Source organism: Porites lutea, chromosome 3 (genome assembly GCF_958299795.1).
Source record: "Porites lutea chromosome 3, jaPorLute2.1, whole genome shotgun sequence".
Taxonomy (NCBI): Eukaryota; Metazoa; Cnidaria; class Anthozoa; order Scleractinia; family Poritidae; genus Porites; species Porites lutea.
The window spans coordinates 35,872,742-35,900,300 of NC_133203.1; the positions used below are offsets into that span (position 1 = coordinate 35,872,742).

The window sequence follows — 27,559 nt, forward strand, 5'->3', positions numbered from 1 at the left end:
TTACAGTAAATTGTATGGGATACTTACACTTACCGTTCAGGCGAATTGCGTCCCCTCATGAATAACACAGTTTCAGTCAACAATGCCCATTTTATTTTGATAGACCCGGTTGAAGGTCTGTTGTTTTTTACTAAAGTATTAGTTGATAAAATTACTTTTCTTACTCATGAGAGGACACAAAGGGCTTGCACTGTAAGTATCCCGGAGAGCTCCATACAATTCCTTATAATTTTGTTATAAGGAATTGTATGGAGCTTTCGAGGAGCATTTCTTAATTAGCTTAGGCGCGACGGATTTTGTCACGTATGATCAGCGCGAGGTGTTTCTCCCGACACCCTTCTGTCAGGAAAATGTCATCATATGAAAGCAAAACAGACACGATCGCGTCGGCGGGCCGTAGCCGGCAAAAATAAAAGGCTTTTCTTCTTCCATTTCAGAGGTCAGTTTTGTTTCGATCTGGTCAAAAATCAGGTTTTTAGGTTGTACAGATTTTGAGAAATCGCGAAGCGCAATACATTCAGTTTCTTCCAAAGCCGTCATGATTAAGCAGTGTAATGCCATCACAACTAAAAATGAATTTAGTTTGTATCGCAAAAGCAGCGAAAATAGAGCTGAAAAAAAATGGATCGGAAAAATTAATAAAATCACCAAGAAACCGTCTCGTGGGAGCTTTGTCAAACAAACCGTTGGTACGGTTTATTTAACCTAACCTGGAAAAGGAGACGTCTGCACGCAGAATACATTTCATCCTACATGTAGTTGTGATTTCCAGAACGGACCTCGGGAGCCTCATTGCCGTAATATCTTCTACATTACAGAAACCACAGCAGAATCGCCCTGCTCGCGTGCTAACTTTCCCGTCCAATATATTATGACTATGCAGTACCAGTGAACTGTTTCAAAATTTAAAGCGGCCGAAACTTATTTCCATCAGCGCGTAGTTAGTTAGTTAAGCAATAATAATGCACAGCACTGTAAATAACACGGTTCTAGAATATCTGACTGCTTCGCGTTTTGTTCGTCGCTGCATGCGATTTAATCGCTTATAACCTAACAGAAAATGTAAATGTACCTGAAGGAAATACCGTGTATTACCTTACCTTAACGCTGTGATGTGTGTAAATTTGTCTTTTGCTGTGGTTTTAGACAATACGACTTCTCCTGACTATCAATTGTGCGTCAAAACAAGCGCGATAATGAAATAGTCGAAGTGCCATGGTGTAGCACTTTATGACAAAGTTTTAACTGGAAAACTTGTTGCCATCTGATGTACACCTGTATAGTCTATGTTTGTAAACTCTGCCTAAAGAATCACTGGGTTACACTGCACCCACGGGTGTGCCACCTAAAGTGCAGCCTAAGTTTGTTAGCTCTACCTAAAGAATCACTTGGTTACACTGCACCCATGGGTGTGCCACCTAAAGTGCAGCCTAAGTTTGTTAGCTCTACCTAAAGAATCACTTGGTTACACTGCACCCACGGGTGTGCCACCTAAAGTGCAGCCTATGTTTGTTAGCTCTACCTAAAGAATCACTTGGTTACACTGCACCCATGGGTGTGCCACCTAAAGTGCAGCCTAAGTTTGTTAGCTCTACCTAAAGAATCACTGCGTTACACTGCACCCATGGGTGTGCCACCTAAAGTGCAGCCTATGTTTGTTAGCTCTACCTAAAGAATCACTGGGTTACACTGCACCCATGGGTGTGCCACCTGAAGTGCAGCCTAAGTTTGTTAGCTCTACCTAAAGAATCACTGCGTTACACTGCACCCATGGGTGTGCCACCTAAAGTGCAGCCTATGTTTGTTAGCTCTGCCTAAAGAATCAGTGGGTTACACTGCACCCATGGGTGTGCCACCTAAAGTGCAGCCTAAGTTTGTTAGCTCTACCTAAAGAATCACTTGGTTACACTGCACCCACGGGTGTGCCACCTAAAGTGCAGCCTATGTTTGTTAGCTCTACCTAAAGAATCACTTGGTTACACTGCACCCATGGGTGTGCCACCTAAAGTGCAGCCTAAGTTTGTTAGCTCTACCTAAAGAATCACTGCGTTACACTGCACCCATGGGTGTGCCACCTAAAGTGCAGCCTATGTTTGTTAGCTCTACCTAAAGAATCACTGGGTTACACTGCACCCATGGGTGTGCCACCTGAAGTGCAGCCTAAGTTTGTTAGCTCTACCTAAAGAATCACTGCGTTACACTGCACCCATGGGTGTGCCACCTAAAGTGCAGCCTATGTTTGTTAGCTCTGCCTAAAGAATCAGTGGGTTACACTGCACCCATGGGTGTGCCACCTAAAGTGCAGCCTATGTTTGTTAGCTCTGCCTAAAGAATCAGTGGGTTACACTGCACCCATGGGTGTGCCACCTAAAGTGCAGCCTATGTTTGTTAGCTCTGCCTAAAGAATCACTGGGTTACACTGTACCCATGGGTGTGCCACCTAAAGTGCAGCCTATGTTTGTTGGCTCTACCTAAAGAATCACTGGGTTACACTGCACCCATGGGTGCGCCACCTAAAGTGCAGCCTACGTTAACTTTGTTAGTTATACCTAAAGAATCACTGGTTTACACTGTACTCACGGACGTTTGCCTCGCGCTCTCTTCAAAGACAAAAAAGCTATAGTCTGTTTGGCCAAAAATCAAGCTTTGTTTCCCCTAAAAATTTGACACCATATTAGGGCCCCAAAAGACGTTAAAAGTTCCTCCATAATAGAAGAGTGTTTTGCTAGAGTTAACAAACGTTTGGCTCATGAGTTTCAATATAAAAATGCAAAAACTTATCAGCGTAATTATAGCACACAAACATTGTCATCAAACTCCTGGCATGCCGAGCCTGAATAAGCTAAGCAAATATGAATAAAGCATATAACAAGAAATATGGTCAAATGGTCTCGTTAAGTAAATTATACTTCACTTTGCGAAAGAAATTTATCGCTTGTATCCGTGTTATGCATCGAAAAAGCGAGGAGTCATCGCATGTCATTAGGTAACAGAGGTAATACTCATTAGTTTCACGAATTCCCATTCCACGATTTTTCGCCGAGTAACAAATTTAAAACTTCAATTCTTACCTTACAGTGGTCGGTTCATTTACCTTACATTTGCCAACACTAATAAACATGAACAAAACGATGAAATCCGGCACTCTTCTTTCAGAAGTAGCAAGCCGCATGAAGTAAAATCCACCGATATGCGCTGCATTCTCACTACAAATATAAACATTTGTTGTGAAGAAAATACGACGAGGAGGAAAAAATGCCAGATCTTCGCCTCGGCAATGTATTCCAGCTACCAAGCCGGCGTATCTCTGGAAGGTGGACTCGAAGTGGGACAAACCTTGTGATTTTTTTAGGAGCACTTTGCGCGCAAACTAATTTATTCTGGCGCGAAATGAAGATTAAGAATATGCATCTGAAATCTAATACACGACAAGAAAATTTTCGCACTTTCGAGGAGCGCCGGACATATTAAATGGGATTAAGTCGGATTAGCTGCCCGCGGAGAAAACATCACTGCGTGGGATGGTACTTCCAGTAAAAAGCCTCTGTGTCCTCTGATGGCTGTCAGATCAACCTCGCCAGGAGGCTCCTTAAATTGCACTTGGTGTTGAGTTAAATTTGGGGGGGGGGGGAGGGCACTCCGATATTTTCCTTAAGCGAGTATCCTTCTCGGAACGGAGTCTTGGGATTTAAGCATGATGTACAGTTTTACTATTTAGCGTCTAGAGCAGGATGTCTTTTTGAATGTCTTTTAGCGGTGAGCGGCATGGTCTTCATTTGCGTTACAAACAATGTTTTTCCAAAAAAATCTAATTTCATGGTCGTGGTTTAAAAAATTGCTTTATTCTGTTTGCGAAACGGCATGAGTATGAGGTCTCTTGCCTTAAATAGGGTAGTGAAATGAACGATTTTTGTCTTAACCCTTTAAGCCCCAGTATCCAGCAACAAATTCTCCAAACCGATCTTCATATATTTCCTTCAAGAATTAGTTGAGAGAATTTGATAAAAGATCAAAGCATTTTTTCTTTGGTGATCATTTTATTAATTCTCATAACGTTATCTCTTGACAATGTATGGTAATGTTTTGGAGAAAATTGATGTTGGTCACCATTGGGACTTACAGGGTTAAACAGGTCCGGGCCTGAAGGCTTCGGCGGCACACTTTTACCCTGCCTTTTGTCCCCCCCCCCCCCCCCCCCCCCCGTCTTACTTCGTCAGATACGAAAACAATTTTTTTTTTTTTGAAACACTTAACTCAGCGTCTAGAACTCTGCAAGATGTGCTTTTAACCTGTCACGTTTTCTTATCTTCTCAGAAAGCTATTAAAGAGGATAGTTAAACAAGATCTGTCTGCTAAATAACTCCAATGACGTGTGTCACGGGCGTTAATTGTGAAAGCTACCAATGTTAACTATAAACCCACGTCATACGGTTTACTACATTAAAGAAACTCTTGTCAATGACCACATTTTCATTAATTTTAAATTCATATTTTGATCAAAATTGACGGAGACGACATTTATTACACATTTTGTATTTAATTATACCGTATCTCCTCGAATAAGAATTGTTTTGAGCTGTTTTTATCTGCTCATTTTCTATTTTGAGAAATTCTTAACTTGAATCTCACGTTTGCTTTTTGCCGTATACGTGAAGCTTTGACCCTCTATTCAAAGCCGGCCAGCTGGCCAGCAGTTGGAAAATCTGTACTGGACTCTGGACTAGTCCAGAGTCCAGTTCAGATTTTCATAATGGCCATAAAAGCCATATTCCGTTTTCTGTGAGAGAGGATTCTCCTAAGGGTAACTGAGAAAAATTAAATTAACAGGAGGCCAAGGCATTTATCATTTCGTATTTAAGAAGCTATATGTTACACTACTTGCTATCTTTTAAAAAAAGCTTTTCCCATCAGTTGATCATGAGTTCCAAAATATGACTGCAACAAAGGGCCAAAAAATTATTATGGTTAGATGGTGCTCCCTGATAATATTTGTTTACATCCAAAACAAACTTGGTTACTCTTTAGAGAAATAGAAATTGGCTATTACCCCCTTTAGTCCCGGGAGGAAACGACATCAAATTTCCCTTGACAATATCACTAGGTAAATGGAATGGTTATGAGAATCATTAAAATGATCTTCAGGGGAAAATGCTTTAATGACTTTGATCCTTAGAAATGTATGAAGATCAGTCTGGAGTATTTGTTGGTTGATACAGGAGCTTAAGGAAGTAACTGCCATTATCTTTTCCTAAGTGTCATTCCAGCGAGACTTGACAAATGGTGGACAAGGTTGTAGTTAAAGGGGGACTATGCCAAATGAGTATTGCTGTTTTAGGTCAATTCTGTCATTACTCGGTTCCTGTACCCATGCACAAAATGCTCAAGAAGAGCCGGAGAACAGGGAGAGAAAATGAGAAACTACGAAAGAGAACAAGCACCTTTAATTATTGGCCTCTTCTCCGCTTTCCGATGCTGGTCTTAAGTACAGGGATAAGAACAGCCTGTGTTTCAAGCAGGGTTTTGATGGATGGCTACTTAAAAGCAACCAATTAATTTGTATTTTCTGTCCACGTCCGTCCAGACGTCGCCACTCATTAACTTGCAAATCGATCGCCCACTCGACTGCTTTTAAAAGAAAATGTTTCGTTTTTGTAGTTCACCAAATCTTGCGATATAATAGAATGTTTTTGCAAGACAATATCTATGACTTATTTTTTTTTAGTTGCGCCAGAAAATATCAAGCTCCTTATTTCACGAGCGTATTAGGAGTAAAGTTGTAATTCTATCAACTTCACCCGTGAACGATTGCAATGGTAAATGAAAAATATAATATGGCTCTGAAATTGACATAAATAATTCACAGTTGGTTTGCTATTACCGTAATTGCAAATGTGCGTGGGTTTTAAGAGGCTTTACGGATGAAACACAATTTCAACTATTGAAAAAAGCATTCATAAAAGTCATGATGCACTTGCTATATTGTTTTATTCTTCAGTCAGGATAGTAGTGCACATGTGAGACCCTGCAAAGTAAAATTCCTACAAGCAACATGGCCACTGAACAGCATATGGGGAGACGTTTGAGGCAAATGTATTTAAAATCAACCGTACTCGTTTCTTTTTTTAGTCTTTTGATCAAAGGTACGTGTTTAATGTATTATGTGACTAGTCAAAACTACTCATGCTGTGCATTCATTGTTACAACTCTCCGACATGAAAATGAGGAGACAAAATGTTTAGTGGCAATTTATTGGAAATGAATGATAATGTTATTCGAGAGACAGTAGACGAGATAAAATGATAAATATTTGTTTATTGGTAAATCACCAGATTTTTTGTTTGTTTTGTCTTTTTTTTTTCTTCCCCGATAAAACTGTGCAAAATTAAGCTAGAATGTCTTTTACAGACCCAAAGTTTGAACTAAAAAGCACATAAATAGTGCCACGTGAAAGTACTGCTGAAGAAGTTTTAAATGGTAACACCATAGGATTTCATCCACAGACGCAAACGTTCGAACTACATACTAAATAAATTTTTGATGAAAATTTACGAGAGGAGGTAAGCTTGTTAAGAACTTAGAAATATTTTGAATGAATGATAAAACAATTATGGAATTCGGCTTCCATATGATGTGAAGAATTATTCTGATCTCGGAGGCTGTTATCCACCGAGGCAGCCTCTATCTACATAATTCTTTACATCATAACTCGGACTCAATCAATAATTTTGGATACAGTTAGTTAAGTATTTTTTCTAACAGAACATTTATATATTGTCCACCTTCTTTCACTCTACAGATGTATCAGCTGCGAATAACTTCAGGCCCGACTGTGAGATAAGAGAATCTTGCTCCCGGTCAAGCGAGTGTCTTGTAAATCAGATTACAGTAGATCCAAACTCTAATGTTACCCTCAACTGCTCGATCAAACCTGGCGGAGTGACAAGAGGAATAAACTGGCGCAACCTTACCAATGATGGCATGGTATTACAGCAAAACAGTTCAGCAGGTGGAAATGAGCGATGTCAATGCACCCACATATATTTTGCACGTAAGGCGTGTTGGTTAAAAATGTTGCCCTCCTTTAATTCTTGAGTTTGCATGTGTTATTGCATTAACTAGACGCCGGTTTAACCACGAGTAGAACCAGGAGCCCATAAACCGGAGCCACATCTGACCAGTACATTTTAACAAACCAGTTAGAAAAACCAAAACCCCTAAAATGGCCTTTTTGACCTTAATGACTTTATTGTTTTGTTTGCCAAAAAATTATACAAATCAAATGAAATCTAATTACTTAAACTCTCATGGCGAGGAAGCCCAAGAGAAGCCACCGGGCTTATAAGGAATGGGCTCCCTCAGTTAGATAAATAGAACAAAATATTATCATAATTACACTTATGACGTTAAGTTCTTCTTTGTCACATCTTTATAATGTGCTCATGAGAGGAGCGGACCTTCCATTTTCGCGGGAAAAGTACTCTAAAATGTATCTAAAAATAAAAGGGTCCTTCAAAACGCCGCGGACATAGGCTTAGTCCGGGAGTTAATCATATAATGTTATGAATGCGCTGCATTATATTTATTTTTTTCAGTATGGTCTAGCACATCTAAGAAAAATATCTCAAAGCTGCAAGAATCCAGAATATCTCAGTAAAAATCATTCCAATATATGAAAATTTAACCCTATATTTGGCCATATAATTCCACAGTTTACCCAAGCTCGAAATATGACCATGACAAAAAGACTGATCGCACCAATAACCTTACGAGTCTTCATAGCTAATAACATCACTGCTTAACCGACAGACGATCAATAACATCGCGACTTAATTGATCAATCAGGTAAATAACCAGAGTTAGATATCATCAACTGACGTGATACAACTCACTCTGAAGATGGCCAGCGCACAGGTTGTCGAAACGTCAGTCACTGTCAACAACAGTCCTTAATTCAAAACTACGTTAACCCGGACGATCGACATACTCAACCTTCTTATTACGACACTAAAGGATTTTAACAGATTATTGCTATATTTCGAGAAAATTCCCAATTTATAAATTTCATTTCATCATTATCCTGTTGTTAAGGAGCGGCGATGTCAACAGAGCATGGCTCTAAAATTAAGTTCAAAGTTAGATGTGTTGCTTCATGCACTACAGCCAAAGTTATGAAGCATCAAACAAGAAGAGGTAAGACCTTGAGAAATGGGCGCCTCAGCCTCCTTGAATTTACGTGTGCCATGACCATATCAGTATTTTACTGTTTTAGGTAAAGTGACGTACGTTGATAGCGGCACTTGTTCAAGTTCCCCAAAAGAGTATACACCAGACAGTCGAACAGAAGTTTGCTGTGCTTTCAGAGGATGGCCTCTACCTCGCATAATTTGGAGGAAGATCAAACCAGATGCAAAACGAATCGTCAACGGTTCTGACGGTTTTTCTCTTTCAGAGATGCTAGAGGGAAACGACACACTACGTTCTTTTCTTCGCATAAGTAAATCTAAAGACAAACATGAAGGGAAATACGAGTGCATTGCAGAAAATAGTATTCCTGGCTGGCCAAGTCCTGAACCTGTAATATTCGAACTGAGTCTTGAATGTGAGTGGGGACCCGAGGGGGTCGGGCATTCCCTATATGGGTGGCTATGGGTGGGCGGCCCAAGCTCAGTGTGTGAGTTTAACCATTAACACATGTAGTTTCATATTGCGTAATTTGAAATGGCTTTGAATATATTAACGATTTGTATGGGAATTCAGGTAAAAGATTCAAATCGATAAATACTCGCTAGAATGTTTCTATAAAATACAGCTTACCGTATTTACTTTGCTTGTTTTTGTTTGCTGTGTAGTTATTTCGCTTAAATCGCAATGGATCGGAAAAATAACCACACAGCAAACAAAAACAAGCAAAGTAAATACGGTAAGCTGTATTTTATTAAACATTCTAGCGAGTATTTATCGATTTGAATCTTTTACCTGAATTCCCATACAAATCCTTTATATTCACGGCCATTTTAAATTACGCAATATGAAACTACATGTGTTAATGATTAAAGTCACACACTGAGCTTGGGCCGCCTGTGCCCCTTCCCTTATCTGAAGCTCTGTATCCGCCACTTGTTCGGGTATATGAACGGGTAGGGATTTCACTACTTGAAGTATATAAAAAAGCGTAGGGAAATCTGCCGTTTTGGTCTGTAAAAATAATTAATTATATTGTCAATTGACGTTTATTTTATTTGCAACCTTATTTGCTACAGGTCCGTCCCCTAAAAAACCAAATATTTCCTCTCCCATGGTGACTGCAAGTGTGTCTTCCAACGCCAGTTTAATATGTTTGGTTGAAATTGATCCGGATGGCTGTGCAGATAGCCTAGAATTACAATGGAGGCATTTGCGTTTTAACAGTTCAGTGCTAATAAAAGGCGATGAAAAGTATGAAATACAAGAAAAGAAGACGGACACCAAGTGCAAAATAGAGTTTATCCTTACTATTAATAACGTCACTAAAGATGACGAGGCGAAGTACAGCTGTAACTCAGACTGTAGAGTGGGTCCTGGAGTCGTAAAGTCGGCCACCATTGAGTTAAGAGTAGGAGGTGAAGAAGAAGGTAATTTAAAGGGTATCTCCGTAAAACCAGTAACAGGCCCGGAACACCCTCAGGACGCCCCCGGACACCCCATGACAGGCTAGACGCCCCGGAATACCCTAAAAAATATATCAATTAAGACTTGATTGGATCCATTGTGGGATTTGAAGTATTAACACGACTTGATGTCATGGTTTTGAATAAAACAATCAACGTCTGCTGCTCTTTTCTTTATGTCGGTGCTAGCAGGAGGGGGCAGGGAGGGGGTGTTTTGCTTACGGCGTAGCAATGATCCTGGAATTAAGTGTTTATCATAACATTACTAACATGTTCAGTACTGTGGTAACATCGCTGGCGCGCTGTTAATGTTCACAACCTTGTTTGAGACCTTAAATGCAACAGGCTGCCGGTCCAAATAAACGAGCCTTTTCACCACGTTTAATAGTGGTATTACCCTGTTAAGACTCTTGATCCTGAAACCATACCCTGCTGGGCGGCACATTATACACTTAATGTCAGATCCCGAGGGAAACAGTTAGAATTTGTTTTCCCGAAAGTCCGTCCTGATGTTTCCCGAGACGAAGTCTAGGGAATCCTCAGGACTCGAGGGAAAACAAAACTAACTGGTTTCCCGAGGGACCTGACATTGAGTATTTTGTTGTATTTCTAAACTTTTACTTCAACAGCAACAAAAGAATAACCGGACCGAACCAAAACAGTCGACTCGGTACTTGTAACACAAAGCTAATTCTCAAAACCACTGAATGAGTGACTTACAAAGTACTTTCCTTATATTATCTGCATCTTTTTTCTTCACTAGCTGCTTGTTTCTCTTCTGGGATAGCTTTAAAAATCATTGTTTTTTAGTTTGAGGCTTCGTGCTTGTGTTGTTCCATGGTGTTCCGGCACACTAATTACAACGCCAGAATGACCGATGGAATGTCGTAAGGTCGTTCGATCTGTTGTGTGTGTGATGTTACCGATTCAAGTGAAACCTCTTCAGCAGTACTTTGGCAAGGTTATAACGTTTTAGGACACAAAGTCAGTTCGTAGTTCGCCGACTTTTTACTCCGTCTTCTCACATTCTACACTAGTGCCCAGTACTGCTCAACGGTGTACTATTTATTTAGTATGTAGTTCTAACTTTTGATCATGAGTCTGTGTATGGAATGAAACCTCTTCAGCAGAACTTTCACGTGATACCATTTATTTAGTATGTAGTTCTAAATTTTGAGTCTGTGCATGAAATCCTATGGTGTGACCATTCAAATGAAACCTCTTCAGCAGATCTTTAACAATTGCAGTATTTTTTAATTAGTATGTAGTTCTAACTTTTGAGTCTTTGGAGGAAATCCCATGGTATTACCACTCAAATGAAACCTCGAAGAAGAACGGCTTGTCCGTTCGAAACATTGGGAATATTCGTGTTTTTCTTCTTTGCTGTTTTGTTATTACAGTATATATATTATCATTTTCCATGTCTTATTATAGTGTTGGCAGTAAATGTAGTAAATATTGACTTACATGCAGAGGGTGGACGGACGTTCGGACGTCCTGACCGTAACGTGATTACCAAAATTTCTCTCATCTTTAGGTTACAAGTTACAACTTTTACTTAGCCATGGTTCTCCCCGAACCGAGCGGGACATTTTCGCTATCATAAGACAATGAAGAGAAACAGTTACGAGAATTAATTTTAACAATCCTGACAGTTTTTTACTCACTCCAGCCCCTCTACTGACTCTTTACGGAAATTTATGGTGATCAGAAAATGCTGAAGGTATTTTCTTTATTTTCAGCTGTGCCGAACACGTCTTCAGATCCAACAGGTCAGTGAAAGTTGAATCATTGTGCTAACGAAGTAACTTTTGTAGTAACGGTCGAATTAAGTTACGCATTGTGACAATTGTTACATATCGCACTAACTGATTACACTGAGGGCAAAGAAAACCATCTCAGACCGACGAGAAACCCCAGTGGGTTTGTAGCAGTGTTTGTTTTATTTAGCTGGCTTCCCGAGCTTTTTAAGCAAGACAGCTCAAGATGAAGCTGTCTTCTGATTAGCTACCTGATTAGATACCTGAGCGGGCAACATTGGCCCATAAATCTCGCCCCTCGCAGGGGTGGCCCGCTGTGTCACGTGAGATATATATTGTTTTTAATATTGGCAATATAAAAAGAATACAATTTAATTTCCCTGTCGTCTTCGATCACCAAGTAACAAAAACATAAAAAAACTGTCGGTAAATGAATGACCGTTCTCCCACCTCCCCTCTCCAAACTTTGGTTTGGGTGACAAAAGTTTCTCAGACAAATACAACATTGAAATGGGGAAGAGGGGAACTTTGTTGTAGTTTGATAAAATTGTATGATCTTCCGTCAACTAATGATTGCTCGAGGGTGTTGATTTGCGTTTCAGGGTGTTTTCTCTATAAAGAATTAAGGTATTAGTAGTCCGCTGAAATTAAATTTCCAAAATTGACTGCAACAGGTACTCCGTAACTGGATCAAATAACATTTCATGATCTTCCGCAGCGTTTGTAGCCGCCAAAAATGCCACGCCTTCCAGTCACAGGAGTTGGGTCCTGCCTATCATCATTATTTCATCAGCAATCGTCTTTGTGTCGATTGCGATAGCTACGCACTTCTTTATAAAGAAACAGCGCACCTATTCACCACATGGAGCGGGTGACCTTGAAGAAGGAATTATGAAGAGCAATAATCTTTTCATCAGTTACAGTTCAAAAGATGGTGCGTGGGTCAATGAAAATCTGATTCCCATTCTCGATAAACACTCAATATCCTACAGCATTCACACAAGAGATTTTGAGTTGGGAAAGCCCATTGTCCAAAACATGGCAGACAGCGTCTACAGCAGCCGCAAAGTTCTGATTGTCTTGTCCGACAACTATTTCGCCAGCAACTTCTGTCGAGAAGAGCTGCACATGGCCGTCCAGCGGGAGAAAGACGCTGCAGACTCCTCACTGATTCTGGTGGTGTTCAGTAAGTTAAAGATACAGAAGTTGCCAAGGGCGTTGAAAAGCAAAAAGTGTTGGCTTGATTTTGAGAAGCATAAGCGAGATTGGGAGAAGAAATTGTTGAGTGTTACACTAGATGGAAAAGCTTCTTAATTTGTGTACCAAACTGAATTTTAGTCTTAATACTAGATCTCAAGTAAGCGTTAGTGAGTGTCAGCAAGGCTCACAGCCAACCATATTATTCATTTCTTTTAAAGGTGACTCTCTATTCTTCATGGATCAACGCCGCATAATTAAAAAACACCAATGGAATCATAGTTTCCTGTGAATAAAGCTCGGGTATCTTATCATACTAGTGATAGCCAAAGATTAGTGAGTGCGCCGTTTGACAACGACCGAAGGTCCAAACGCTTCAGTTGCTCCTCGCTGTGCTTTGCGTACGTTTCGCGTGAGGAACTTAAATGAAACACCGTGAAAATAATGTCTGTGATATACATGTACGATACTCGATTATTTGAATATCATATAAACCTTAGTGAACGTGAGTGGAAGTAAAATCCACCGGAAAAGCAAGCAAAACCTTTAACATGTACTATTATTCATTCAAAATATTTCCCCGATTCTGATTGACTAAAAGCACAAGCATAATTCACCATAATCAGCTACTGATGACCAAATTCGGAAGAATTTTGCGATTAATCAACAGATGACGTCAAAAGTGCAGCTTCCTTGCCGGTTAATGCACCGTTAACCCAGAGGGGACCAGCGAGGTTGAGTTGTTTTAATTGTGTAAACAAAGAAGGCGGACATTTCACTCCTTTCAAGACTGAGTAAGAACTAGGCAAAATAATAGCTAAAAACATGGCAAATCAGCAAGAAGACAACTCGAAGGGCGACATCTGCTATTTGGAGAATATTTGCGGAGCTGAAAAACCCTAAACATGCAATATCGAAGATGATGATGTTCTTAAAATGGGAATTATTTTGAATGAATGATAAAACAATTATTGAATTCGGCTTTCGTATCATATGAAGAACTATGGAGATCTCGACGGATAACTCAGGCACCCTCCTCGATCTCCATAATTCTTCATAAGATACTCAGCTTCATTCATTAATTGTTAATTAAGGTTCCTCAGTCAGTCCTAGCAGCACGTTCTTAACTGTGGTACAGACACTGATGCTTTGTCATGCAATCGTAAATTATACAACTAATCTATTTAATGCAAGTGATTTAAGAGCCCAACTTAAAATTATTAAAAAACCTCTGTGTTAATAAAGTTTAACTTGGCAAAAAACGATCGGTTGTGGGCGTTTTTCCCAAAGGGCTTGGTCAATTTGTATGTTCTAAGACATTTAATTGCTTTGATATCGCTCTAATTGCATAAAGCAGAAGGCGAAACGGCCTTAAATTTCTCTTTCGTCAGAAAAAGTCACCATTCTGTAATTGGTGTCATTAGTCATATTGAATACCTTGAGAACCCGTTCATGTCGCATAAGTTGTGAAAAAAAAAACCCAAAACCTCAGGCCCCATCTTAGAATGAAAGCGAGCCTTAGTACGCATGAATTACCGCTGGCAAAATGGCTGCCATTTTTCAAAGTTGCATCAGGGGCACCCAACGTCAATTTTCGGAAAATATCTGCTCGGAAGACGATTTGAGATCTAGAATTTTCGGAACATTGTTGTAAAATTTCTTTCGTTGGTAGAGCTTACAAATATCAGATATAGGCTGCACTTTAGGTGGTGCACCCATGAGTGCAGTATAACCCAGTGATTCGGTAGTTACAGCGAACAAACATAGGCTGTACTTTAGGTGGCGCACCCATGAGTACAGTGTATCAAGTGATTCTCTAGGTAAAGCTAACAAAAAAATAGGCTGCACTTTAGGTGGCGCACCCATGAGTGCAGTGTAACCGAGGTCTTTTAATTTTCCTTACATAAAGGGATGTCAATTGCCGCACCTCCAAAGCCAAGCTGTTCCACAACACATTTCCGCTATGAGAAAGGCTTCTTTTATAAAATTCGGTTCCGGGTTTTGGAACAGCGAACTTGTATTCAGTTCGGGGGCACCCAACGACTGTTTCTCTGAAATATCTGTTCGGAGAAGCAAAAATTGCCTAGAATTTTCTATAGCTTGAGGAAGGCTAAAAATTTCTAGAAGACCGTTGTATTCAAATACAATTTTCGAAGCTTATCTAATAAAATCTCTACGACTCTCCAAGACGGTTTTTTAGTGATTCCATTTATTTTTTCGATCCGGTTTTGTTTTTCATTTTTATTTTCGCGGCTTAATTCGCAGCAAGCGGTAAAAATGCATTCGTCGAAAGGAATAATTTTACTTTGGTCAACAGGTCCTTTTTTTGCGATATAAACTTAATTTATTTTAGTTGTGACGGCATTACAGCTTAGTCATGACAGCTTTGGAAGAACCTGAATATATCCGTATTGCGCCTCTCGTTTACGCAAAACGGCAGCGGAAAGGATAATATTTTCTTCTAACTAAAGTCTTCACCGTCATTATCGAGTAAAATATATATATTTTTTAAATTGTCTCGTTCCCCAAAGTGCGTGCTGCTGAGGACCAGTCGGCAGTAAATTAAAACACAAGCCTTATTATTCTCGCGAAAATTGAGACGCATTTATTACAAGTTGACGACAAGTATAGACTGGTAATCGCATAGTGGAAATTAAATATCAAATCCGTATCATGAGAAAAGGATTATAACGCCTGAGGTGCTCCAAAAGTCCCATGCAATTTACTGTAACAACGTTACAGTAAATTGTATGGAACTCTCCAGGATACTTACACTTACAGTTCAGGCGAATTGCGTCCCCCTCATGAATAACACAGTTTCAGTCAACAATGCCCATTTTATTTTGATAGACCCGGTTGAAGGTCTGTTGTTTTTTACTAAAATATTAGTTGATAAAATTACTTTTCTTATGCTGTCAGATCAACCTCGCCAGGAGGCTCCTTAAATTGCACTTGGTGTTGAGTTAAATTTGGGGGGGGGGGGGGGGGGGGTGGGGGGGGAGGGCACTCCGATATTTTCCTTAAGCGAGTATCCTTCTCGGAACGGAGTCTTGGGATTTAAGCATGATGTACAGTTTTACTATTTAACGTCTAGAGCAGGATGTCTTTTTGAATGTCTTTTAGCGTTGAGCGGCATGGTCTTCATTTGCGTTACAAACAATGTTTTTTTCCAAAAAAATCTAATTTCATGGTCGTGGTTTCAAAAATTGCTTTATTCTGTTTGCGAAACGGCATGAGTATGAGGTCTCTTGCCTTAAATAGGGTAGTGAAATGAACGATTTTTGTCCTAACCATTTAAGCCCCAGTATCCAGCAACAAATTCTCCAAACCGATCTTCATATATTTCCTTCTAGAATTAGTTGAGAGAATTTGATAAAAGATCAAAGCATTTTTTCTTTGGTGATCATTTTATTAATTCTCATAACGTTATATCTTGACAATGTATGGATATGTTTTGGAGAAAATTGGTGTTGGTCACCATTGGGACTTACAGGGTTAAACAGGTCCGGGCCTGAAGGCTTCGGCGGCACACTTTTACCCCTGCCTTTTGTTCCCCCCCCCCGGTTTACTTCGTCAGATACCAAAAGAAATAGTTTTTTTTTTAACACTTAACTCAGCGTTTAGAACTCTGCAGGATATGCTTTTAACCTGTCGAGTTTTCTCATCTTCTCAGAAAGCTATTAAGAGGATAGTTAAACAACATCTGTCTCCTTAATAACTTAAATGACGTGTGTCACGGGCGCTAATTGTGAAAGCTACCAATGTTAACTATAAACCCACGTCATACGGTTTACTACATTAAAGAAACTCTTGTCAATGACCACATTTTCATTAATTTTAAATTCATATTTTGATCAAAATTGACGGAGACGACATTTATTACACATTTTGTATTTAATTATCTCGCATTTCCTCGAATAAGAATTGTTTTGAGCTGTTTTTATCATTTCCTATTTTCAGAAATTCTTAACTTGAATCTCACCTTTGCTTTAGGCCGTATACGTGAAGCTTCAACCCTCTATTGAAAGCCAGCCAGCTGGCCAGTTGGAAAATCTGTACTGGACCCTGGACTAGTCCAGAGTCAAGTCCAGATTTTCCAAATGGCAATAAAAGCCATATTCCGTTTTCTGTAAGAGAGGATCCTCCCAAGGGTAATTGAGAAAAATTAAATTAATAGGAGGCCAAGGCATTTATCATTTGGTATTTAAGGAGCTATATGTTACACTACTTGCTATCTTTTAAAAAAGCTTTTCCCATCAGTTGATCATGAGTTCCAAAATTGGTCCAGTTTATTTAGGCACAATTGAAGCTGTTTCTCGTCGTCTGCTGCTACGAATGGCTGGTAAGGATGGACATGGATTGACAATTGACAAGTTTTAATGATATGACTGCAAAAAAGGGCCAAAAAATTATTATGGTTAGATGGTGCTCCCTGATAATATTTGTTTACATCCAAAACAAACTTGGTTACTCTTTAGAGAAATAGAAATTGGCTATTACCCCCTTTAGTCCCGGGAGAAAACGACATCAATTTTCTCTTGACAATATCACTAGGTAAATGGAATGGTTATGAGAATCATTAAAATGATCTTCAGGGGAAAATGCTTTAATGACTTTGATCCTTAGAAATGTATGAAGATCAGTCTGGAGTATTTGTTGGTTGATACAGGAGCTTAAGGAAGTAACTGCCATTATCTTTTCCTAAGTGTCATTCCAGCGAGACTTGACAAATGGTGGACAAGGTTGTAGTTAAAGGGGGACTATGCCAAATGAGTATTGCTGTTTTAGGGTAATTCTGTCATTACTCGGTTCCTGTACCCATGCACAAAATGCTCAAGAAGAGCCGGAGAACAGGGAGAGAAAATGAGCAACTACGAAAGAGACCAAGCACCTTTAATTATTGGCCTCTTCTCCGCTTTCCGATGCTGGTCTTAAGTACAGGGATAAGAACAGCCTGTGTTTCAAGCAGGGTTTTGATGGATGGCTACTTAAAAGCAACCAATTAATTTGTATTTTCTGTCCACGTCCGTCCAGACGTCGCCACTCATTAACTTGCAAATCGATCGCCCACTCGACTGCTTTTAAAAGAAAATGTTTCGTTTTTGTAGTTCACCAAATCTTGCGATATAATAGAATGTTTTTGCAAGACAATATCTATGACTTATTTTTTCTTAGTCGCGCCAGGAAATATCAAGCTCCTTATTTCACGAGCTTATTAGGAGTAAAGTTGTACTTCTATCAACTTCACCCGTGAACGATTGCAATGGTAAATGAAAAATATAATATGGCTCTGAAATTGACATAAATAATTCACAGTTGGTTTGCTATTACCGTAATTGCAAATGTGCGTGGGTTTTAAGAGGCTTTACGGATGAAACACAATTTCAACTATTGAAAAAAGCATTCATAAAAGTCATGATGCACTTGCTATATTGTTTTATTCTTCAGTCAGGATAGTAGTGCACATGTGAGACCCTGCAAAGGTAAAATTCCTACAAGCAACATGGCCACTGACCAGCATATGGGGAGACGTTTGAGGCAAATGTATTTAAAATCAACCGTACTCGTTTCTTTATTTAGTCTTTTGATCAAAGGTACGTGTTTAATGTATTATGTGACTAGTCAAAACTACTCATGCTGTGCATTCATTGTTACAACTCTCCGACATGAAAATGAGGAGACAAAATGTTTAGTGGCAATTTATTGGAAATGAATGATAATGTTATTCGAGAGACAGTAGACGAGATAAAATGATAAATATTTGTTATTGGTAAATCACCCGATTTTTTGTTTGTTTTGTCTTTTTTTTTTCTTCCCGATAAAACTGTGCAAAATTAAGCTAGAATGTCTTTTACAGACCCAAAGTTTGAACTAAAAAGCACATAAATAGTGCCACGTGAAAGTACTGCTGAAGAGGTTTTAAATGGTAACACCATAGGATTTCATCCACAGACGCAAACGTTCGAACTAAATAAATAAATTTTTGATGAAAATTTACGAGAGGAGGTAAGCTTGTTAAGAACTTAGAAATATTTTGAATGAATGATAAAACAATTATGGAACTCGGCTTCCATATGATGGGAAGAATTATTCTGATCTCGGAGGCTGTTATCCACCGAGGCAGCCTCTATCTACATAATTCTTTACATCATAACTCGGACTCAATCAATAATTTTGGATACAGTTAGTTAAGTATTTTTTCTAACAGAACATTTATATATTGTCCACCTTCTTTCACTCTACAGATGTATCAGCTGCGAATAACTTCAGGCCCGACTGTGAGATAAGAGAATCTTGCTCCCGGTCAAGCGAGTGTCTTGTAAATCAGATTACAGTAGATCCAAACTCTAATGTTACCCTCAACTGCTCGATCAAACCTGGCGGAGTGACAAGAGGAATAAACTGGCGCAACCTTACCAATGATGGCATGGTATTACAGCAAAACAGTTCAGCAGGTGGAAATGAGCGATGTCAATGCACCCACATATATTTTGCACGTAAGGCGTGTTGGTTAAAAATGTTGCCCTCCTTTAATTCTTGAGTTTGCATGTGTTATTGCATTAACTAGACGCCGGTTTAACCACGAGTAGAACCAGGAGCCCATAAACCGGAGCCACATCTGACCAGTACATTTTAACAAACCAGTTAGAAAAACCAAAACCCCTAAAATGGCCTTTTTGACCTTAATGACGTTAAGTTCTTCTTTGTCACATCTTTATAATGTGCTCATGAGAGGAGCGGACCTTCCATTTTCGCGGGAAAAGTACTCTAAAATGTATCTAAAAATAAAAGGGTCCTTCAAAACGCCGCGGACATAGGCTTAGTCCGGGAGTTAATCATATAATGTTATGAATGCGCTTCATTATATTTATTTTTTTCAGTATGGTCTAGCACATCTAAGAAAAATATCTCAAAGCCGCAAGAATCCAGAATATCCCAGTAAAAATCATTCCAATATATGAAAATTTAACCCTATATTTGGCCATATAATTCCACAGTTTACCCAAGCTCGAAATATGACCATGACAAAAAGACTGATCGCACCAATAACCTTACGAGTCTTCATAGCTAATAACATCACTGCTTAACCGACAGACGATCAATAACATCGCGACTTAATTGATCAATCAAGTACAACTCACTCTGAAGATGGCCAGCGCACAGGTTGTCGAAACGTCAGTCACTGTCAACAACAGTCCTTAATTCAAAACTACGTTAACCCGGACGATCGACATACTCAACCTTCTTATTACGACACTAAAGGATTTTAACAGATTATTGCTATATTTCGAGAAAATTCCCAATTTATAAATTTCATTTCATCATTATCCTGTTGTTAAGGAGCGGCGATGTCAACAGAGCATGGCTCTAAAATTAAGTTCAAAGTTAGATGCGTTGCTTCATGCACTACAGCCAAAGTTATGAAGCATCAAACAAGAAGAGGTAAGACCTTGAGAAATGGGCGCCTCAGCCTCCTTGAATTTACGTGTGCCATGACCATATCAGTATTTTACTGTTTTAGGTAAAGTGACGTACGTTGATAGCGGCACTTGTTCAAGTTCCCCAAAAGAGTATACACCAGACAGTCGAACAGAAGTTTGCTGTGCTTTCAGAGGATGGCCTCTACCTCGCATAATTTGGAGGAAGATCAAACCAGATGCAAAACGAATCGTCAACGGTTCTGACGGTTTTTCTCTTTCAGAGATGCTAGAGGGAAACGACACGCTACGTTCTTTTCTTCGCATAAGTAAATCTAAAGACAAACATGAAGGGAAATACGAGTGCATTGCAGAAAATAGTATTCCTGGCTGGCCAAGTCCTGAACCTGTAATATTCGAACTGAGTCTTGAATGTGAGTGGGGACCCGAGGGGGTCGGGCATTCCCTAAGTAATGGTCCGTGTAAGAACTAGGCAAAAGAACAATAGGCCAGTGCAATAGCGGCAGTTATTTTTTAGGTGCTAATTTCTCTAATCAAATTAAATTTGAATGCTCTGATTGGTTAATAGGGCGAAAAGCGCGAAATTTGAATTTTAGAAATGAATTAAGATAGTAAAAGAGTCATTCAAACAACTTTTTATTTTGTCTACTGCTCTGATATGTTGAAAACTATAACATATCTAAAATTTAGAGGATTTCTATGCGCCAAACCCGAGCAAAGTTAAACTGATATAAAATTACATGAAAATGGCACAGGAATACATCAATCGGCGACCTTCTGAAAGACAGCTACTTCGGCTTTCACAAAGGAAATGTCAAAACTGTGATCGGAAACAGCAGTAATCCAAGCTCACATGGCGAACGCGCCAAAGCAGCGCGGTTTTATTTTGCCACCATAAAGAACAACAATTTCATAAAATCATGTCGGAGCGTTATCCTAATGGCCCGCATTTGAATGAAAAGACGATTGTCCATACAAAAAAAATTCATGGATGTTCGGAGAATTCGGTTTGTTTCAGAAGAAGTTCTCTTGACAGTCTTACATGGAAGATATATTTGTAGTCTAAATATCTCCGCAAAACCTACTTTCATACTTAGAAAAAGTAAAGGAAACAGTTACAGTCAAACTTGCATGATCTTTCGTACCGGGTAACACTCAAAACTAGTGAGAGCTACATTTGTATTATATATTATAACTAAGCGGCTGCCGTCTTACAACTGTTGCGAAATTACAATCACAAATTTCAATTCGTTCGTCTTAAGTTGCACTTAGCTCGACGAAACAGCCTAGATTGAAAACAAATCGAATTATAGAAGAGTAAAGATACACAAAATTCTGAAGTTTCGAAAAGGACAAAATAACTACACAGTCACATCATGCGGTGATGCGATAATTTATTGGGTTCAGCTTACCTCAATAAGCTCAAATCAGGCGGCTTCACATCGCTTTAAGAAATTTAATTTATTTCTGTATAAAGAACAAATCTGTCGCTTCCACTCTTTGTGCCCAGCTTATCTCCACAATTACTCTGAATCATCACTGAATCAAAGCGATCTCCTCCTGACAACATAAACAACTGCTTCGGTCCTACTTGTCCACATGGCCATTCGACGACATGTTGAGGACAGCTGCAAACGCTGCTGCAGTAGGAATTTCACGATCACTCCGATGATAAAATACATTGAATAAAAGCAATAAACAGTCGATAAAGGGAAATATGTAGATTTCGATGAAATTGACGACATTTCTTTGGGCAAAAGACAAATTTCCTCACATCTCTAGTGTCGCATCCAAGATGGTTCACAACAAGGTCACGCGCGTGTTGCACGTTTTCCGCTCTAACTTTTGATTGGCGCACACAACAATGCTGAAACTTGGCCGTGAGGTAAAAGACAGGAGAATGGGGAAAATAAAGCTAAAAAAAGTTGTTTTTGTCACGTTTTTCTTGGTTTTTTCGTCGATTTTTGGATTTCAGCCAATCAGAACCCACCATTTAATTGAAATTAAAAATTAAAAGTTAACACCTTTTAATCGATTTTGCGTTCTGCCTGCCTAGTTCTTACGCGGACCATTACATAATGGCTATGGGTGGGCGGCCCAAGCTCAGTGTGTGAGTTTAACCATTAACACATGTAGTTTCATATTGCGTAATTTAAAATGGCTTTGAATATATTAACGATTTGTATGGGAATTCAGGTAAAAGATTCAAATCGATAAATACTCGCTAGAATGTTTCTATAAAATACAGCTTACCGTATTTACTTTGCTTGTTTTTGTTTGCTGTGTAGTTATTTCGCTTAAATCGCAATGGATCGGAAAAATAACCACACAGCAAACAAAAACAAGCAAAGTAAATACGGTAAGCTGTATTTTATTAAACATTCTAGCGAGTATTTATCGATTTGAATCTTTTACCTGAATTCCCATACAAATCCTTTATATTCACGGCCATTTTAAATTACGCAATATGAAACTACATGTGTTAATGATTAAAGTCACACACTGAGCTTGGGCCGCCTGTGCCCCTTCCCTTATCTGAAGCTCTGTATCCACCACTTGTTCGGGTATATGAACGGGTAGGGATTTCACTACTTGAAGTATATAAAAAAGCGTAGGGAAATCTGCCGTTTTGGTCTGTAAAAATAATTAATTATAGTCAATTGACGTTTATTTTATTTGCAACCTTATTTGCTACAGGTCCGTTCCCTGAAAAACCAAAGATTCGCTCTCCCATGGTGACTGCAAGTGCGTCTTCCAACGCCAGTTTAATATGTTTGGTTGAAATTGATCCGGATGGCTGTGCAGATAGCCTAGAATTACAATGGAGGCATTTGCGTTTCAACAGTTCAGTGCTAATAAAAGGCGATGAAAAGTATGAAATACAAGAAAAGAAGACAGACACCAAGTGCAAAATAGAGTTTATCCTTACTATTAATAACGTCACTAAAGATGACGAGGCGAAGTACAGCTGTAACTCAGTCTGTAGAGTGGGTCCTGGAGTCGTAAAGTCGGCCACCATTGAGTTAAGAGTAGGAGGTGAAGAAGAAGGTAATTTAAAGGGTATCTCCGTAAAACCAGTAACAGGCCCGGAACACCCTCAGGACGCCCCCGGACACCCCCTGACAGGCTAGACGCCCCGGAATACCCTAAAAAATATATCAATTAAGACTTGATTGGATCCATTGTGGGATTTGACGTATTAACACGACTTGATGTCATGGTTTTGAATAAAACAATCAACGTCTGCTGCTCTTTTCTTTATGTCGGTGCTAGCAGGAGGGGCAGGGAGGGGGTGTTTTGCTTACGGCGTAGCAATGATCCTGGAATTAAGTGTTTATCATAACATTACTGACATGTTCAGTACTGTGGTAACATCGCTGGCGCGCTGTTAATGTTCACAACCTTGTTTGAGACCTTAAATGCAACAGGCTGCCGGTCCAAATAAACGAGCCTTTTCACCACGTTTAATAGTGGTATTACCCTGTTAAGACTCTTGATCCTGAAACCATACCCTGCTGGGCGGCACATTATACACTTAATGTCAGATCCCGAGGGAAACAGTTAGAATTTGTTTTCCCGAAAGTCCGTCCTGATGTTTCCCGAGACGAAGTCTAGGGAATCCTCAGGACTCGAGGGAAAACAAAACTAACTGGTTTCCCGAGGGACCTGACATTGAGTATTTTGTTGTATTTCTAAACTTTTACTTCAACAGCAACAAAAGAATAACCGGACCGAACCAAAACAGTCGACTCGGTACTTGTAACACAAAGCTAATTCTCAAAACCACTGAATGAGTGACTTACAAAGTACTTTCCTTATATTATCTGCATCTTTTTTCTTCACTAGCTGCTTGTTTCTCTTCTGGGATAGCTTTAAAAATCATTGCTTTTTAGTTTGAGGCTTCGTGCTTGTGTTGTTCCATGGTGTTCCGGCACACTAATTACAACGCCAGAATGACCGATGGAATGTCGTAAGGTCGTTCGATCTGTTGTGTGTGTGATGTTACCGATTCAAGTGAAACCTCTTCAGCAGTACTTTGGCAAGGTTATAACGTTTTAGGACACAAAGTCAGTTCGTAGTTCGCCAACTTTTTACTCCGTCTTCTCACATTCTACACTAGTGCCCAGTACTGCTCAATGGTGTACTATTTATTTAGTATGTAGTTCTAACTTTTGATCATGAGTCTGTGTATGGAATGAAACCTCTTCAGCAGAACTTTCACATGATACCATTTATTTAGTATGTAGTTCTAAATTTTGAGTCTGTGCATGAAATCCTATGGTGTGACCATTCAAATGAAACCTCTTCAGCAGATCTTTAACAATTGCAGTATTTTTTAATTAGTATGTAGTTCTAACTTTTGAGTCTTTGGAGGAAATCCCATGGTATTACCACTCAAATGAAACCTCGAAGAAGAACGGCTTGTCCGTTCGAAACATTGGGAATATTCGTGTTTTTCTTCTTTGCTGTTTTGTTATTACAGTATATATATTGTCATTTTCCATGTCTTGTTATAGTGTTGGCAGTAAATGTAGTAAATATTGACTTACATGCAGAGGGTGGACGGACGTTCGGACGTCCTGACCGTAACGTGATTACCAAAATTTCTCTCATCTTTAGGTTACAAGTTACAACTTTTACTTAGCCATGGTTCTCCCCGAACCGAGCGGGACATTTTCGCTATCATAAGATAATGAAGAGAAACAGTTACGAGAATTAATTTTAACAATCCTGACAGTTTTTTACTCACTCCAGCCCCTCTACTGACTCTTTACGGAAATTTATGGTGATCAGAAAATGCTGAAGGTACATTCTTTATTTTCAGCTGTGCCGAACACGTCTTCAGATCCAACAGGTCAGTGAAAGTTGAATCATTGTGCTAACGAAGTAACTTGTGTAGTAACGGTCGAATTAAGTTACGCATTGTGACAATTGTTACATATCGCACTAACTGATTACACTGAGGGCAAAGAAAACCATCTCAGACCGACGAGAAACCCCAGTGGGTTTGTAGCAGTGTTTGTTTTATTTAGCTGGCTTCCCGAGCTTTTTAAGCAAGACAGCTCAAGATGAAGCTGTCTTCTGATTAGCTACCTGATTAGATACCTGAGCGGGCAACATTGGCCCATAAATCTCGCCCCTCGCAGGGGTGGCCCGCTGTGTCACGTGAGATATATATTGTTTTTAATATTGGCAATATAAAAAGAATACAATTTAATTTCCCTGTCGTCTTCGATCACCAAGTAACAAAAACATAAAAAAACTGTCGGTAAATGAATGACCGTTCTCCCACCTCCCCTCTCCAAACTTTGGTTTGGGTGACAAAAGTTTCTCAGACAAATACAACATTGAAATGGGGAAGAGGGGAACTTTGTTGTAGTTTGATAAAATTGTATGATCTTCCGTCAACTAATGATTGCTCGAGGGTGTTGATTTGCGTTTCAGGGTGTTTTCTCTATAAAGAATTAAGGTATTAGTAGTCCGCTGAAATTAAATTTCCAAAATTGACTGCAACAGGTACTCCGTAACTGGATCAAATAACATTTCATGATCTTCCGCAGCGTTTGTAGCCGCCAAAAATGCCACGCCTTCCAGTCACAGGAGTTGGGTCCTGCCTATCATCATTATTTCATCAGCAATCGTCTTTGTGTCGATTGCGATAGCTACGCACTTCTTTATAAAGAAACAGCGCACCTATTCACCACATGGAGCGGGTGACCTTGAAGAAGGAATTATGAAGAGCAATAATCTTTTCATCAGTTACAGTTCAAAAGATGGTGCGTGGGTCAATGAAAATCTGATTCCCATTCTCGATAAACACTCAATATCCTACAGCATTCACACAAGAGATTTTGAGTTGGGAAAGCCCATTGTCCAAAACATGGCAGACAGCGTCTACAGCAGCCGCAAAGTTCTGATTGTCTTGTCCGACAACTATTTCGCCAGCAACTTCTGTCGAGAAGAGCTGCACATGGCCGTCCAGCGGGAGAAAGACGCTGCAGACTCCTCACTGATTCTGGTGGTGTTCAGTAAGTTAAAGATACAGAAGTTGCCAAGGGCGTTGAAAAGCAAAAAGTGTTGGCTTCATTTTGAGAAGCATAAGCGAGATTGGGAGAAGAAATTGTTGAGTGTAACACTAGATGGAAAAGCTTCTTAATTTGTGTACCAAACTGAATTTTAGTCTTAATACTAGATCTCAAGTAAGTGTCAGTGAGTGTCAGCAAGGCTCACAGCCAACCATATTATTCATTTCTTGTAAAGGCGACTCTCTATTCTTCATGGATCAACGCCTCATAATTAAAAACACCAATGGAATCATAATTTTTACTGTGAATAAAGCTCGGGTATCTTATCATACTAGTAATAACCAAACATTAGTGAGTGCGCCGTTTGACAACGACCGAAGGTCCAAACGCTTCAGTTGCTCCTCGCTGTGCTTTGCGTACGTTTCGCGTGAGGAACTTACATGAAACACCGTGAAAATAATGTCTCTGATATACATGTACGATACTCGATTATTTAAATATCATATAAACCTTAGTGAACGTGAGTGGCAGTAAAATCCAGAGGAAAAGCAAGCAAAACCTTTAACATGTATTATTATTCATTCAAAATATTTCTCCGATTCTGACTGACTAAAAGCACAAGCATAATTCACCATAACCAGCTACTGATGACCAAATTTGGAAGAATTTTGCGATTAATCAACCGAGGACGTCAAAAGTGCAGCTTCCTTGCCGGTTAATGCACCGTTAACCCAGAAGACCTGTGGACGAGGTTGAGTTGTTTTAGTTGTGAAAACAAAAATGGCGGACATTTCACTCGTTTTAAGAGTAAGAACTAGGCGGAATAATAGCTAAAAATCTGGCAAAAACAGCAAGAAGACAACTCGAACAACTCTACTTCTCCTACTTGGAGAATATTTGCGGAGCTGAACAACCCTAAATGTGCAATATCGAAGATGATGATGTTTTTAAAGTAGGAATTATTTTGAATGAATAATAAAACAATTGTTGAATTCGGCTTTCGTATCATATGAAGAACTATGGAGATCTCGAAGGATAACACCCTCCTCGATCTCCATAATTCTTCATTTGTACATGCAATCGTATCTTATACAACTAAATTTAATGCAAGTGATTTAAGAGCTCAAGTTAAAATTATTACAAAACTTGTGTGTGAATAAAGTTTAACTTGGCAAAAAAACGATCGGCTTTGGGCCTTTTTCCTAAAGGGTCTGGTCAATTTGTATGCTCTAAAACATTTAATTGCTTTGATATCGCTCTAATTGCATAAAGCAGAGAGCGAAACGGCCTTAAATTTCTCTTTCGTCAGAAAAAGTCACCATTACTGTAATTGGTGTCATTAGTCATATTGAATACGTTGAGAACCCGTTTATGTCGTGATAAGTTGTGAAAAAAAAAGACCTCTGGCCGCCATCTTAGAATGAAAGCGAGCCTACGCATGAATTACCACGGGCAAAATGGCTGCCATTTTCCAAAGTTGAATGCAAAGA

At 39.3% G+C, this 27,559-nt stretch overlaps 3 protein-coding genes across 3 annotated transcripts in view; all 3 read left to right on the forward strand.

The window, feature by feature from the left end:
- Positions 1–27,559, forward strand: part of LOC140931034 (uncharacterized) — an 81,529-nt gene that overhangs the window by 32,967 nt on the left and 21,003 nt on the right. The gene's annotated exons all lie outside the window — the stretch shown is intronic.
- On the forward strand, positions 8,097–13,854 carry LOC140929969 (uncharacterized). Its single transcript, XM_073379646.1, has 5 exons — positions 8,097–8,190; positions 8,270–8,599; positions 9,261–9,611; positions 11,390–11,419; positions 12,126–13,854. The coding sequence occupies exons 1-5, from the start codon at positions 8,097–8,099 to the stop codon at positions 12,719–12,721; spliced, it is 1,401 nt and encodes a 466-aa protein (XP_073235747.1). The 3' UTR covers positions 12,722–13,854.
- LOC140931025 (uncharacterized) lies at positions 18,059–27,131 on the forward strand. The gene is made up of 6 exons (XM_073380770.1): positions 18,059–18,198; positions 18,850–19,101; positions 20,127–20,456; positions 22,741–23,091; positions 24,869–24,898; positions 25,605–27,131. Exons 1-6 carry the CDS (start codon positions 18,108–18,110, stop codon positions 26,198–26,200), a joined length of 1,650 nt encoding a protein of 549 aa, XP_073236871.1. The 5' UTR covers positions 18,059–18,107; the 3' UTR covers positions 26,201–27,131.